We start from the raw sequence: 12,598 nt of genomic DNA, 5'->3' as shown, positions 1-12,598 counted from the left end.
GGGTTGTTTGTTTTTTTCTTGTAAATTTGTTTGAGTTCATTGTAGATTCTGGATATTAGCCCTTTGTCAGATGAGTAGGTTGCGAAAATTTTCTCCCATTTTGTAGGTTGCCTGTTCACTCTGATGGTAGTTTCTTTTGCTGTGCAGAAGCTCTTTAGTTTAATTAGATCCCATTTGTCAATTTTGTCTTTTGTTGCCATTGCTTTTGGTGTTTTGGACATGAAGTCCTTGCCCATGCCTATGTCCTGAATGGTAATGCCTAGGTTTTCTTCTAGGGTTTTTATGGTTTTAGGTCTAACGTTTAAGTCTTTAATCCATCTTGAATTGATTTTTGTATAAGGTGTAAGGAAGACATTTATGCAGCCAAAAAACACATGAAAAACTGCTCATCATCACTGGCCATCAGAGAAATGCAAATCAAAACCACAATGAGATACCATCTCACACCAGTTAGAATGGCAATCATTAAAAAGTCAGGAAACAACAGGTGGTGGAGAGGATGTGGAGAAATAGGAACACTTTTACACTGTTGGTGGGACTGTAAACTAGTTCAACCATTGTGGAAGTCAGTGTGGTGATTCCTCAGGGATCTAGAACTAGAAATACCATTTGACCCAGCCATCCCATTACTGGGTATATACCCAAAGGACTATAAATCATGCTGCTATAAAGACACATGCACACGTATGTTTATTGCGGCATTATTCACAATAGCAAAGACTTGGAACCAACCCAAATGTCCAACAATGATAGACTGGATTAAGAAAATGTGGCACCTATACACCATGGAATACTATGCAGCCATAAAAAAGGATGAGTTCATGTCCTTTGTAGGGACATGGATGAAATTGGAAATCATCATTCTCAGTAAACTATCGCAAGAACAAAAAACCAAACACCGCATATTCTCACTCATAGGTGGGAATTGAACAATGAGATCACATGGACACAGGAAGGGGAATATCACACTCTGGGGACTGTGGTGGGGTGGGGGGAGGGGGGAGGGATAGCATTGGGAGATATACCTAATGCTAGATGACGAGTTAGTGGGTGCAGCACACCAGCATGGCACATGTATACATATGTAACTAACCTGCACAATGTGCACATGTACCCTAAAACTTAAAGTATAATAAAAAAAAAAAAAAAAAAAGAGGAAAGACTCTGGAGCCAAATTGTGTAAGGAAGACAAGAAGTACCTTAACCCCTCTGTGCCTTCCTCATCTTTAAGTGTGTGTTTAGGAGGAATAGAAGAGATAATAAAAGTACCTTTCTTATTGGAATGTTAAGAGCATTAAATGAGTTGCTACATGTAAAGCAATTAGAACAGTACCTGGTACAAAATAAAATAATTTATATAATTGTTATAAGAGATTGACATCATTATTGTCATTATTGAAAGGAAACTTTCCTTCCAAAACTACGCATATGATGGAAATGAAGTGAAAGTGATAGCTGTTACATTTTGGATAACTAACAGTGTTGCAAATTGAGCTTGGTGGATTGGATCTACAGCATAATTGGATATATAACACAAATAGTTCAAAATGTAGAAAAAAATTACATAATTTGTGAAAATGTTTTAATGTGTCCCAATCAACAAAATACTTGCACATAGATCAAACTAAAACTTTTTTAAAAATTGAAAAGACTGTTTTCACATGGTATGAAAGTGTGCAAAAACTTACTATGGAGGGTAGAATAATTCTCAAAAAAAATCCATCACCTTTGTTAACATATCTATAAAACATGAGGTGATAAAGGTTATTTCTTTTCAATAAAGAATTTATATACTTATGAAATAAACTGACTAAAATAGATCTAAAATTATGGGATTGTTCATACATCTTTATATGAAAACCGATCTAACCTTTATCACGAGTCTAAGTTGACTAAAACATTTAAGCAGCATTTTCTTTCCCCAATGGAAAATTGTCTGAGGAGGCAGCAAAGATGACCACTAAGTGGCAGAATTAGTTTCTTGCTACTGAAAAATTAATGTAAGGGAGAAGAAAAAACAGGTTGAAAGATTTCACTAAGTGATTATACCCCACAACAAGAAATACATTAACTTTTTCTTCATCTATAAGTCCCATATCCTGTCCTGACTTTTCCATCATTCTCAACTGTTCTGGGCCTTAGTTTTGTTTTTTGTTTTTGCTTTTTATCTGGTTTCATATATTTCATATGGTTGTTGTGAAGATTAAATGAGATTAGGTAACAAATCTCTTAGCAAGCGTCACATAATTATATGCATTCAACAAACGTTTGTTGTGATAATTATATGGTCATGATCTTAACTTTCCTTCTAATAGATTTTTAGTGCTCCAAGCCTCAAATGCTCTGGGAAAATATGCTGGATTATATTGCTTTCTATATGGGAAGACTAAATAAATTAAGTCCTTTCTAAGATTCTTGGCACATGGGAAATAAAATGGGTTTTTTTTTAGTCAAAAATCAAGAGTTTAAGAAAAGCCTAGTCACGTTTTTGAAGGGCCGGCCATACCATGACATTCATCCTAAAGACCTATTTTAGGCACCCTATAAATAGGCTCCCAACTTCTACATAATAAAATCTCCATTCTTGTCTTTTTCTGCTTTATTACAAAGTTAATCTTCATCATGAGCCCAAATCTTTCTTCCTATAGCTCTTTTCCATTTTAATTATATTCCTTAAAATCACATAGAATAAGTAGGAAGAAAGATAGTGAACAAAAAAACCCATAAATTTTCCATGCATTGTAATATTTTATGTGTAATCATATGTATTTCCTATTTCATCTGATAATGTTTTCATAAAACTAAAAGCAATTAGTATAATTATCATGAAGTATTCTCTTCTCTGGGTGAATGATTCTAGGTTACTTTTTAAATGTCATAGAAGAAATTATTCTGCACCTCACTTTTTTAAGTTGTGTTCTTACTTGACATATAATAATTGTACATATTAATTGAATGCAGTGTGATGTTCGGTATATGTATACATCGTGATGATTAAATCAAGCAATTTACATAGTTGTCTCATGATACTTATCTTTTTTGGGAAGGTGTAAGGACATTTATAATTTACTTTTTTAATGTTTTTGAAATATATGATACATTATTATTAACTGTAGTCACCATGCTGTCCAATACATCCCATAAACTTATTCCTCCTGCTTAACTAAAACTTTGCACCCTTTGATTAACATTTCCTCATTCCCAACCCTCACCCTTCCCTACTCCCATTCTCTTGTAAGCACCATCCTACTCTCTACTATGAGTTAGCTTTTTTTAGATCCCACATATAAGAGACATCACACATTATATGTTTTTCTGTGTCTGGCTTATTCTGCATCTCTTTATATCATAATAGAAAGCCCTCCACTTGTTTTATTGTTGCTGTTGTTTGTTTTTAGTCCATTTAAATATGACACCCAAGACTGAATGCTACACTGAAGAAGAAAATGCATTATTCACAATGGTTTGAAAACTTCCCGTGGAAATTCCCACTGCTCAATCCTCAGATGCTATGGGGCTACTGCTCTACTCACAAGAAGGCCTCACACATGGAGCAGGTGTTGCCATGCATTTTCCCATCTGGGCCCTGGATGGGGTCATTCTCTCTGGTGCAAAAAAGCCGTCCGTTTTTCCTGGATTTGCGGTATTCACTACACAACTCCTGTGAAATTGAGGTAGGAAGTTGAAAGTGTTGAACATAGCCTGAATCAGATTGCAAAAATAGCTAAAGCTTGTACTTTTTTTCTTAAACGAGGATTAGCAATTGGCTTATTTTAGAATGATTAACTTTGAAGGCATGGATTTTTTAAGTGATAAAAACAATGAACCCAACAACCAAGAAATAGTCACATATGCACATGTATAACTGCACACATGCAAACACATATGAAAACACAAACTGTACAATTGTTTCATACAGTTTTAAGGAATGCACGCGTTCCCTGAACATGATCTGTGGATCCTCAGGGCCATATCCCTCTGAGTTGTTGGAGGATATACACTCACCTCAAAGGAAGCTGTACTCTTAGATTGTCTTTTGTTTCTTGATTCACCTTCCTTCTTTTTCTTTTCTTCTTCTTCTGCTTGGCTAAAAAAGGATGGTTAAGAAGAGATAAGTAAAAATCATAGAATCACCATATTAGAAGTGATCTCAAATATAATTTAATTTTACACTTAACAACGATTAAATTCTTTGAATGTGATGTGCCTAACCCTGTGCTTACACTGTGAAATCCTCACAATTGCATTACAAAACTATTATTATAACCCCAACATACAAATAAACTGACAGACGGAATGCATAACTCACCTGAAGATATAGAAATAATGAGTACAGACTTGGGATTTAAACCCTAGTCCAGAGGTGGTTTTCTAAATTTCCAATGCTCATTACTGTATCTCTAATGACTCCCAAGCCTTTGCTTTAATCTGCCTGTAAAGTCTGTACTTATATCATCCTTGGAATTCCATGGTAAATCATCCATCTTTGAAATCCTCAAACCGTTAGGAAGTTCTTCCTGGCATCCACTTGGAACCTGTCTTCCAGACCTTTCATTCTTTGGCCCACTGGCCTCACTTTTATTCACGGAGATAAGCTAGAACTTGTCCTGTTTCCACACTTAAAAGACAAAACTACTTGAATATTTCAAGATTATGACTTTCTCCTTGCTTAAGTGTGAAGTCTTGACAATCTTCGAAGGACATGGATTTTCAAATACATGTCTCCAATCAGACAGTTTCTCTAAATATGCTTTAATTCTTTCATTTTTATGTTGAAGTGGCCCTCCCATAATTGAACATGGAAATGAAATAGAAAGAACAAAATCATTCCTCCATGTTCCCAGCTGCAGGGCTACTCACAAGAAGACCTCACACATGGAGCAGGTGTTGCCGTGCACTTTCCCATCTGGGCCCTGGATAGGATCGTTCTCTCTGGTGCAAGCAAGTTTTCCATTCCTCACAAGCTTTCGATATTCACTGCAAAGCTCCTGCCGAGATAGAAGAAGTAAGTTGGCCATATATTTCATTTCTACTTAAAGCAGAAGGTTCAAACATCTACATTGGCAGAAACTTATGTTACATCTCTTTGAGCTGAGGATTTTAATTGTGTTTTTCTCAAATGTAAAATTCAATTCAACAACAAGAAAAACATCATATGCTAAGAGATAGGAAAAAATAAAACATAGCACAATGTCCCCATATAATACAAGCAATATATAAGCAAATTCCACTATAATCTAAACAGAATAAGTATGAACATACAGGGTACAAGAAAATCTGAGAACTCAAAGGAAACCAGGGAAGGTGTCAGGGAGCAAGAAAAATTTAGGTGAGACTGTGGAAGTGTAGATAGGATTTGACTGGGCAAAAAAAAGTGAATTGGGAAATACGCACACAGGTTTATGAAAATAAAACTAGCTGAAAAACACAGGTAGGAAAAGACATGGCACATAGCAGAGCATGATTTTCTGAATGGAGATAAGGATACAAATAAGAGGAGAGATAACGGGATTAAAGCGTATCCTGTGTATGATGATGAGCTGCTTGTGGGTTTTAAGCAGAGCAATATTATGATCTTATTTACATTTTGAAACATTACTCCCACTATGTTAGGGAGACTGGTTGGGCAAGGGAAAGGATAGAATCCAGAGTGAAAATTAGGAGACTTTTATCATCAAAACCATTGGTGATGATAACTGAGCTAAGGCTTTGGAAACTAATATTGCAATATTTCAGGGATAAAAATCATGCTTTGGTGGGGGAATCAAGGTATTTTTTATCTCAAATTAGATGTGAAATATCAGAAACTCATATGTAAAAGCATACATGTAGAATTTCTCTGGAAAGTAGTTAGCAAAAGCTAACAGTCTATAAGTGATAAAACTAGAAGTAGAACTCAGTTTTTCAGCTTTTAAACAATTTTTTTTTTTTTTTTTTTTTTGCAGAGTTAGTTTTCAATCAGCAAGAACGGATCAATCTTCCCATGTAATTCATCTCAATACCATCCCCAGATTGAAGAGTTAAGATATTCTGGGGATTTCTGCAGGGCAAAATCTCACCCTTTAGGCTCTTAAAATTTGTTCAAATTATAGCACCAAATAGGATTTATTGGATGGATTCCACTCACTGCATATGAGGTTGCTTTTCCAGATTCTCTTTTGTTTCTAGCTTGTGCTTCAGGCTTTTTCTTTTCTTCATTTTCTGCTTGGCTGAATAAGAGGGAAAAAGAAGCAGATCCATTAGGAACAAACACATGCCATGATTTCTCCACATCCTTGCACTGTTAACTGTTCTCCCTCCTTAGAGTGGAACAATTTTGTCCCTTTATCACTGCATATCAATGAGAAGCAACAAAATATCCTCCAGGATAGTATGGTGCTATGATTTCTTCATAATGTCTGTTTAATGTTGAAAGAAAGATGGCAATAGTGGATCTGGGATACTTGCTTTCTGTAAATTAGTTTTCTTGCCCATAGTAAGAAAAGGAGCATGATCAATGTTCATAACAGAGGCACCAAAACTAAAATCATGGTGGCATAACCTGAAGGCTGAAAGTGGCCTTAACAAAGCACATCTACTCATCCCCTTGTTAATCAGAGAAGATGAGAGGTAGAGGGGGTCTTTGCTACATCTCAGGATATGACTACAACCAAGGTCTCCTCCCTCAAGACCATGGTCTATCTACCACACCATGTGTACCCTAGCTTTGCTTTAAACTTAAATATTTTGCTTACTCATAGCTGTTTCATCTAAAGGACAAGATGTGAGAAAAAAAAACCCACAATAATTTCCATATAATGATAAAACAAATAAGCCTAAATTTGCTTTGTACAATGGAATTGCACAGTATGTACAGTTAACTGATGATATTTCAACCATATGTAGTTGTCAATCAAAACAAAGAAAGCCATAGATTCTAAACATAAGTTAAATACTTAATTTGAGCTCAGCCAAATAAAGTAAGAGCTATTGTAAATCTTGAAAGAAAACTGTCCATTCTAACTTATTGAGAAATATTGCATTACATAAAATAATACCCATTGTAATTTTATAGGAGTTTAGTGTTGTTTCATGGGAATTTTGACTTTATTCCATTTCTACATTAAGCGTCACCTTTGGACTCTTAACTCCCATGGAAGATGAGATACCTATAAATTGCTAAAACAGGCTAACGTGTGAAGTTTCAGGAGTAAGGGGGCATCTACTACTTGTACAAGTTCATGTTTGTCAGGACATTCCAGTACTAAAAGAGGGAGTGTCAGAGGAACAAGGCGTCTTAAAACAAATAACTCTAGGTACTTACTCCCAGCTCTATCACTGATATTTTCCATGTAATGTTTTCAACTCAGTTCCCTGTCTTGAGCCACAGTCTCCCCATCTATGAAAGAAGCTGTTTCTATTAAATTACCTGCAAGATCCCTTCTTTCTTTGACATTCTAAAACTCTATACTCACAAGTAGGCTTGACACATGGAACACAAGTTGCCATGCATTTTCCCATCTGGACCACGAATAGGGTCATTTTCTCTGGTACAGAAAAGTATTCCATTCTTTGCCTGATTTTGATATTGACTGCAGAGTTTCTGAATAATGAATAAGAAAAAGTTGAGATATAGTTCTGTTTTCTATGTATGAATGTTAAATGTTATTTTACAAAGAAATTTAAAAAAGAGAAATTAAGGATGAAAAATAAAACTTTTAAGATTTAGGACCATCCAAAAATTGTGATATTTCGCTCCTTGTAATATCCATTTACATCTTCAATGAATGCTTAAGTTAGGAATATATAAATAGAAATATGATTTATTTATATTTATGTTCTTTATCAGTCAAATGGAAAAGATAAGTAATTGCAATATAAAAAGCTAAGAAATATAACACTAGTCTGAATTAAGTGTGTACAAGTACAATGAAAAGAATAATTCATGGAAGTTCAGGGAACTTATGTCTAAGTTCTATCTTGAGAATATATTCAGGAACGTAATGTGGAAAAAGGCCATCCAAGAGGAATTAAATGGACAAACACACAGGGGTGTGAAAGAACATGCTATTTTGAGGTAATCTAACATATTTATGAATATAGTGGCTAAATAATTAGTTGGATAAAGAGAATAATATTTGGGAAATGGTCAAAAGGAGACCTTGAAAATCAAAGACCACTAAACTTTGAAAGGAATTTGGATATTACTTTCAGGCAATGGGAAAATTATAAATGTTTATAGCAGAAAATGGCAAAATCAAATCTTTGTTTTACAAAGGTTATCAACCAGATGTGTGGAGGATTTGATTAACTAGGGACCGAAGTTAGAACAGTAATTATATTATAAAAAAAGAGAGAAAGAGAGAGAGGGAGGAAAAGAGAAAAAAGAATAGAGAGAAGAAAAAGAAAAAGGAGAAAGGAAAGGAAGAAAGGGAAGGAAGGAGAAAAACTGGAAATAAATGATAAAATAGTAGTTGACAGATATTTGAATATCAAAATTAAAAGGACTTGGTAACCTAGGACCGAGGGGAAGAAAGCAGTTCAAAATGAGGCTTAAGCAGATGCATTGGTGGTATAGTGGTGAGCATAGCTGCCTTCCAAAATGAGGCTTAAGCTAGGTGTAGTGGCTCATGCCTGTAATCTTAGCACTTTGGAAAGCCGAGGTGTGAGGATAGCTTGAGAGTGGGAAGTCAAGGCTGCAGTGAACCATGATCCCACCACTACACTCCAGCCTGGGTGACAGAGAAAAAAAAGAAAGAAAGAAATTGTCTTAAAAAAAAAAAAAAAAAGAAAAGAAAAAAAAAAAAGAAAGAAAGAAAATGGAGTTACACTGGCAGAGGGTGGCCTGATGGAGTGGCTTACTTAGGAGAACTGGTGACTACACATCATAGAAGTCTGGAAAACTGTCTGTAAGAAATAAGTTAGGGTTTCTATAAGAAGTGAAATGGTCTGAATATACTCTAGAATATCTTCAAACATTGGAATTTTATAGCATCGCTGACTCGTGGAACCATAGTTTTTGTTCTCATATTCTATGACATATGAAAACAACATGGAGGATGAATTAAATCTTGAAGATTGAGAAAGATGGAGACCAACAGTGTACAGACCAGGTACGATGCCAATATATCAATGCAAAAGAAAACTATTAAGTGTCTGAGCTAAGAGGGTAGCAGTAGAAAAACAGACAGGTGACTAGTTAAAAGATACTTAGAAAGCAGAGAACAGTATAATTTAAAAGGAAGCACATTAAAATTCAACATTGATATTGTTTTTGAAGTAAATACCTTCACAATAGCTACCACACATCGAAGACTACATATCACACTTTGAATTCAGACAATGTTTTGATATTTCACCTTCATTTAGGAGTGCAAAACTATATTATTAATGTGACTTGATTAATTGCCTCCATATACAGCTAGAAATTGTAATGCCATAATTTTTTAATCTAAGTTTCATAAAATAATAACTAGAAATTAGTTTCCAGCAAACCTACTCGTAGTGTGGAAAATATTAAACAATATTGAAAGTGCATACTATGTAATATGCACTCTCTCACACACACACCCCCCACACACACAAGTTGTAACTAGATTGATCAAACTGATTCTCACCACAATTTCTCTTTTAACTTTAGTTTTTTCTTCAGCTTTTCCCAAATTTTGATCTGTTTTACTGTTTTCCTCTGAAAAACGCCGCTTGCTGGAAAAAGTAAAATAAATGAGTAGAGATGCTTCCGATCTTCATGTTACAAAACAGTCATTAGGTACAGATGGAAAAATATCTAAGTTGTCCTGAGTTTTAGTACAAACACTTTAAAAACACCTCAAATCCCCAAAAAGACCCTTTAATTTCACCTTTATACCATTTACTTCCACTAAAATGATCTTTTTTCTCATCTCCCTTTCTTAAAAGAAATTTAAAACTCTTCAGCTTAAATTCTACCTTTTTGAAGAAGACATTCCAGTTCCCAAATACAAATGAGCACTATGTCTATTGCTGTCTTTTTGTATCTGAATAGTCTTCTCTTATACAGCAGTTTTTATTCTATTTTGCAATATATAAATATGTGCACATGTCCATGGCTTATTTCTGCTACTGAACTTAAGCTTCTTGAGAGTGGGAGATCTTCATTCATATCTTCATTCATTCATTTAGTGAGTAATTATAGTTTTTTGGGCAAGTGTTGGCTGGGCCCTGGGCATGCAGGAGTATATGATACAAACACATACCCTGCCCTCTTGTAGTTCTTGAGGCTGGTAGAAAAGACTGAAAGTCAACAAATACTTGGAGAAATAATTGTATAATTGCCAACTGTGATGGTGGTTAGAAAAGACAATTACTAAGGATTATGAGAATTTAATTTCAATTAGGGAAGGACTTTAGGAGTTCTTATCCAAGGAAAGATAATCTGAAATGTAATCTACAAGAGGAGGGGACATCAGCTGGCCAAGACTGGGAGGAACTGGCATAGGACAGGACACAGGAAAGGGCTTGTAGAGCTCGAGAAGCCGAAAGTGTCATGAGATGTCATCTAAGACATTTTCATAAATGTGATAATTTGTATGTTGTGAGATTTGCCCTTCTCCCAAGGTCATATGTCCCAGATAAAAAGATAAGAGTAATCCAATTAATGTATAAACCTGAAGTATCTGAGAGTGTTGCATCAACACTGTTACCATGGGGTAATTACTGAAGAAAAACAATCGAAGTCGTGGTACCTGCTTTTACCCCCATTCTATACTAGAATTAGTTCACAAAGAGTTTCACATAGGTCACAGTCACAGGGGAATGTTAAGAAGTGTGCTATGCTGTAAGTCAATATTTCAACTGGAAAATGGAATCCATTTCTCTTCAGAAATAGACAAACATCAGTAGTGCCTGCTCACTAGGTGGCATTATGATTTGTGGAGGGCATAAAACTGCTCAGATGGTTCTCAACAACAAAGCTTCCTTTCAAAGTTATTTTTACTCATCAATCCAATCAATCTCCACTCCCACCCTTTGAATCACTCTGAAAAAACAACTTCTATACTCACAAAATTTCAGCACACAGGGCACATTTGTTGCCATGCATCCTGCCATCAGGGCCACGGACTGGATCACTCTCCCGTGTACAAAAAAGCCTTCCATTTCTCACTTGTTTTTCATATTCCTTGCAAAAATCCTTTGAAAAGACAATTATATTTATTTTACTTCATTTCATTTCAGGATATTTTATTTTTTGAGACAGGATTTTGCTGCATTGCGCAGGGTGGATTGCAGGGGAATGATCATAGCTCAGTGAAGCCTCTAACCTCTAGGCTCAGAGATCCTTCCACCTCAGCTTCCTAACTAAATGGGACTACAGACATGCACCACCACACCCGGCTAAATTTTTTCCTTTTTGGTAGAGACTGGATCTCATCATGTTGCCCGGGCTGGTCTTGAATTCCTTGGCTCAAGTAATCTTCCTGCCTTGGCCTCCCAAAGTGTTGAAATTACAGGCGTGAACCAACACATCCAGCCAACAAGTAATTTTATTTACCATTTTTCTACTTTTTAATCTGGAAACTTTGTAATAGATTTATTACCACAAAACATCAGGTCTAGAAGTTGGCAAATACATACAACATATTAATGAGGATTACTAAGAAATAGTAATTATATTGTCAACTACTTGGCACTTGTATCTGTTATGTGGTATGTTTATTAAAAGATAAAAAAGAGCCTCGGAAAAAGTAAGGCTGACCAAGAGTTTTCTTGGATTAAAACTAGGTATTTCTTTTTAACTTTCAGATCAATAGGGGTCAGGGGATATCTTTCATGAGGTTCCAGCACAAACACAACAAAATGCAGCAGCCAAATCACAAAAAAAAAAAGAAAAAAAAGTTGTGAGAAGATGAGATGTCTAAAAGTGACTTAATATGGATCAAGTCAAGAATAATCCAGCTAAGTTTGTAAGTATAAAGAAACAAGATGTTATCCAACAGTGTTATGCTTACTTTAGTTGATTTTCTCTATGGATCTGTGGATAATTTTTGTGTATTCTGCCTTCTTTATCCATAATAATTTCTGACATTGTAGAGAGAGAGTAGATCTAATTTCCTTTCACCCTCACCTTAGACAGATAGATCATCAAGACTGATACTGATTTAGAAAAGCTAAAAAGGAGTGACTTCCCCCCACCAAAAAAAATCCAAGAAAGATTTGTTTTCAGATTTCCTGATGCTTTGGTTCAATACTTTCAGGCTACTTTCTGTGTTTTGAAAACTCTACTATGTGAGGAGGGCTAAACTTTACAAAAAAAATGATACTCTAAGCTACTCTAGGCTTGGGGATCTCTATGTCATTAAACATTTTGTGGTGAGATATAGTACTATAATATGACCTACAAAAAATCCTGGTCTATAACTTTCTTTTCAACTGTGTGACCTTCGTCATTCAATTTCAGGCAAGAAAACATGGGCATAAAGAGCATGGCTAGGAGTCAAATGACCTGGGCCACTAGATTGTCCCTCTCACCCAACTGGGAGACCACAGCAAAGTCCGTTCTCCTTTGGAACCACAATGTTACTACTTCTACAATGAGGTTTTTGGAACAGATGCTCTGTAGGACCTTTTCTAGATCTAGCAT

The 12,598-nt window shown here is 35.4% G+C and overlaps 1 protein-coding gene across 1 annotated transcript in view; it reads right to left on the bottom strand.

The window, feature by feature from the left end:
* SPINK5 (serine peptidase inhibitor Kazal type 5) overlaps positions 1–12,598 on the bottom strand; it is a 191,465-nt gene that overhangs the window by 39,194 nt on the left and 139,673 nt on the right. The window contains exons 16-22 of the mRNA XM_055112771.2: positions 11,022–11,149; positions 9,597–9,684; positions 7,455–7,582; positions 6,128–6,209; positions 4,861–4,988; positions 4,006–4,087; positions 3,534–3,661 (exon numbers count right to left, since the gene is read on the bottom strand). Coding sequence (XP_054968746.1) covers positions 3,534–3,661; positions 4,006–4,087; positions 4,861–4,988; positions 6,128–6,209; positions 7,455–7,582; positions 9,597–9,684; positions 11,022–11,149 — 764 coding nt within the window. The remainder of the gene's footprint in view (positions 1–3,533; positions 3,662–4,005; positions 4,088–4,860; positions 4,989–6,127; positions 6,210–7,454; positions 7,583–9,596; positions 9,685–11,021; positions 11,150–12,598) is intronic.

This window comes from Pan paniscus, chromosome 4 (genome assembly GCF_029289425.2).
Source record: "Pan paniscus chromosome 4, NHGRI_mPanPan1-v2.0_pri, whole genome shotgun sequence".
NCBI classification, from domain to species: domain Eukaryota; kingdom Metazoa; phylum Chordata; class Mammalia; order Primates; family Hominidae; genus Pan; species Pan paniscus.
The sequence above is the reverse complement of the archived record's forward strand: the minus strand, read 5'-3'. Positions and strand labels throughout refer to the sequence as shown.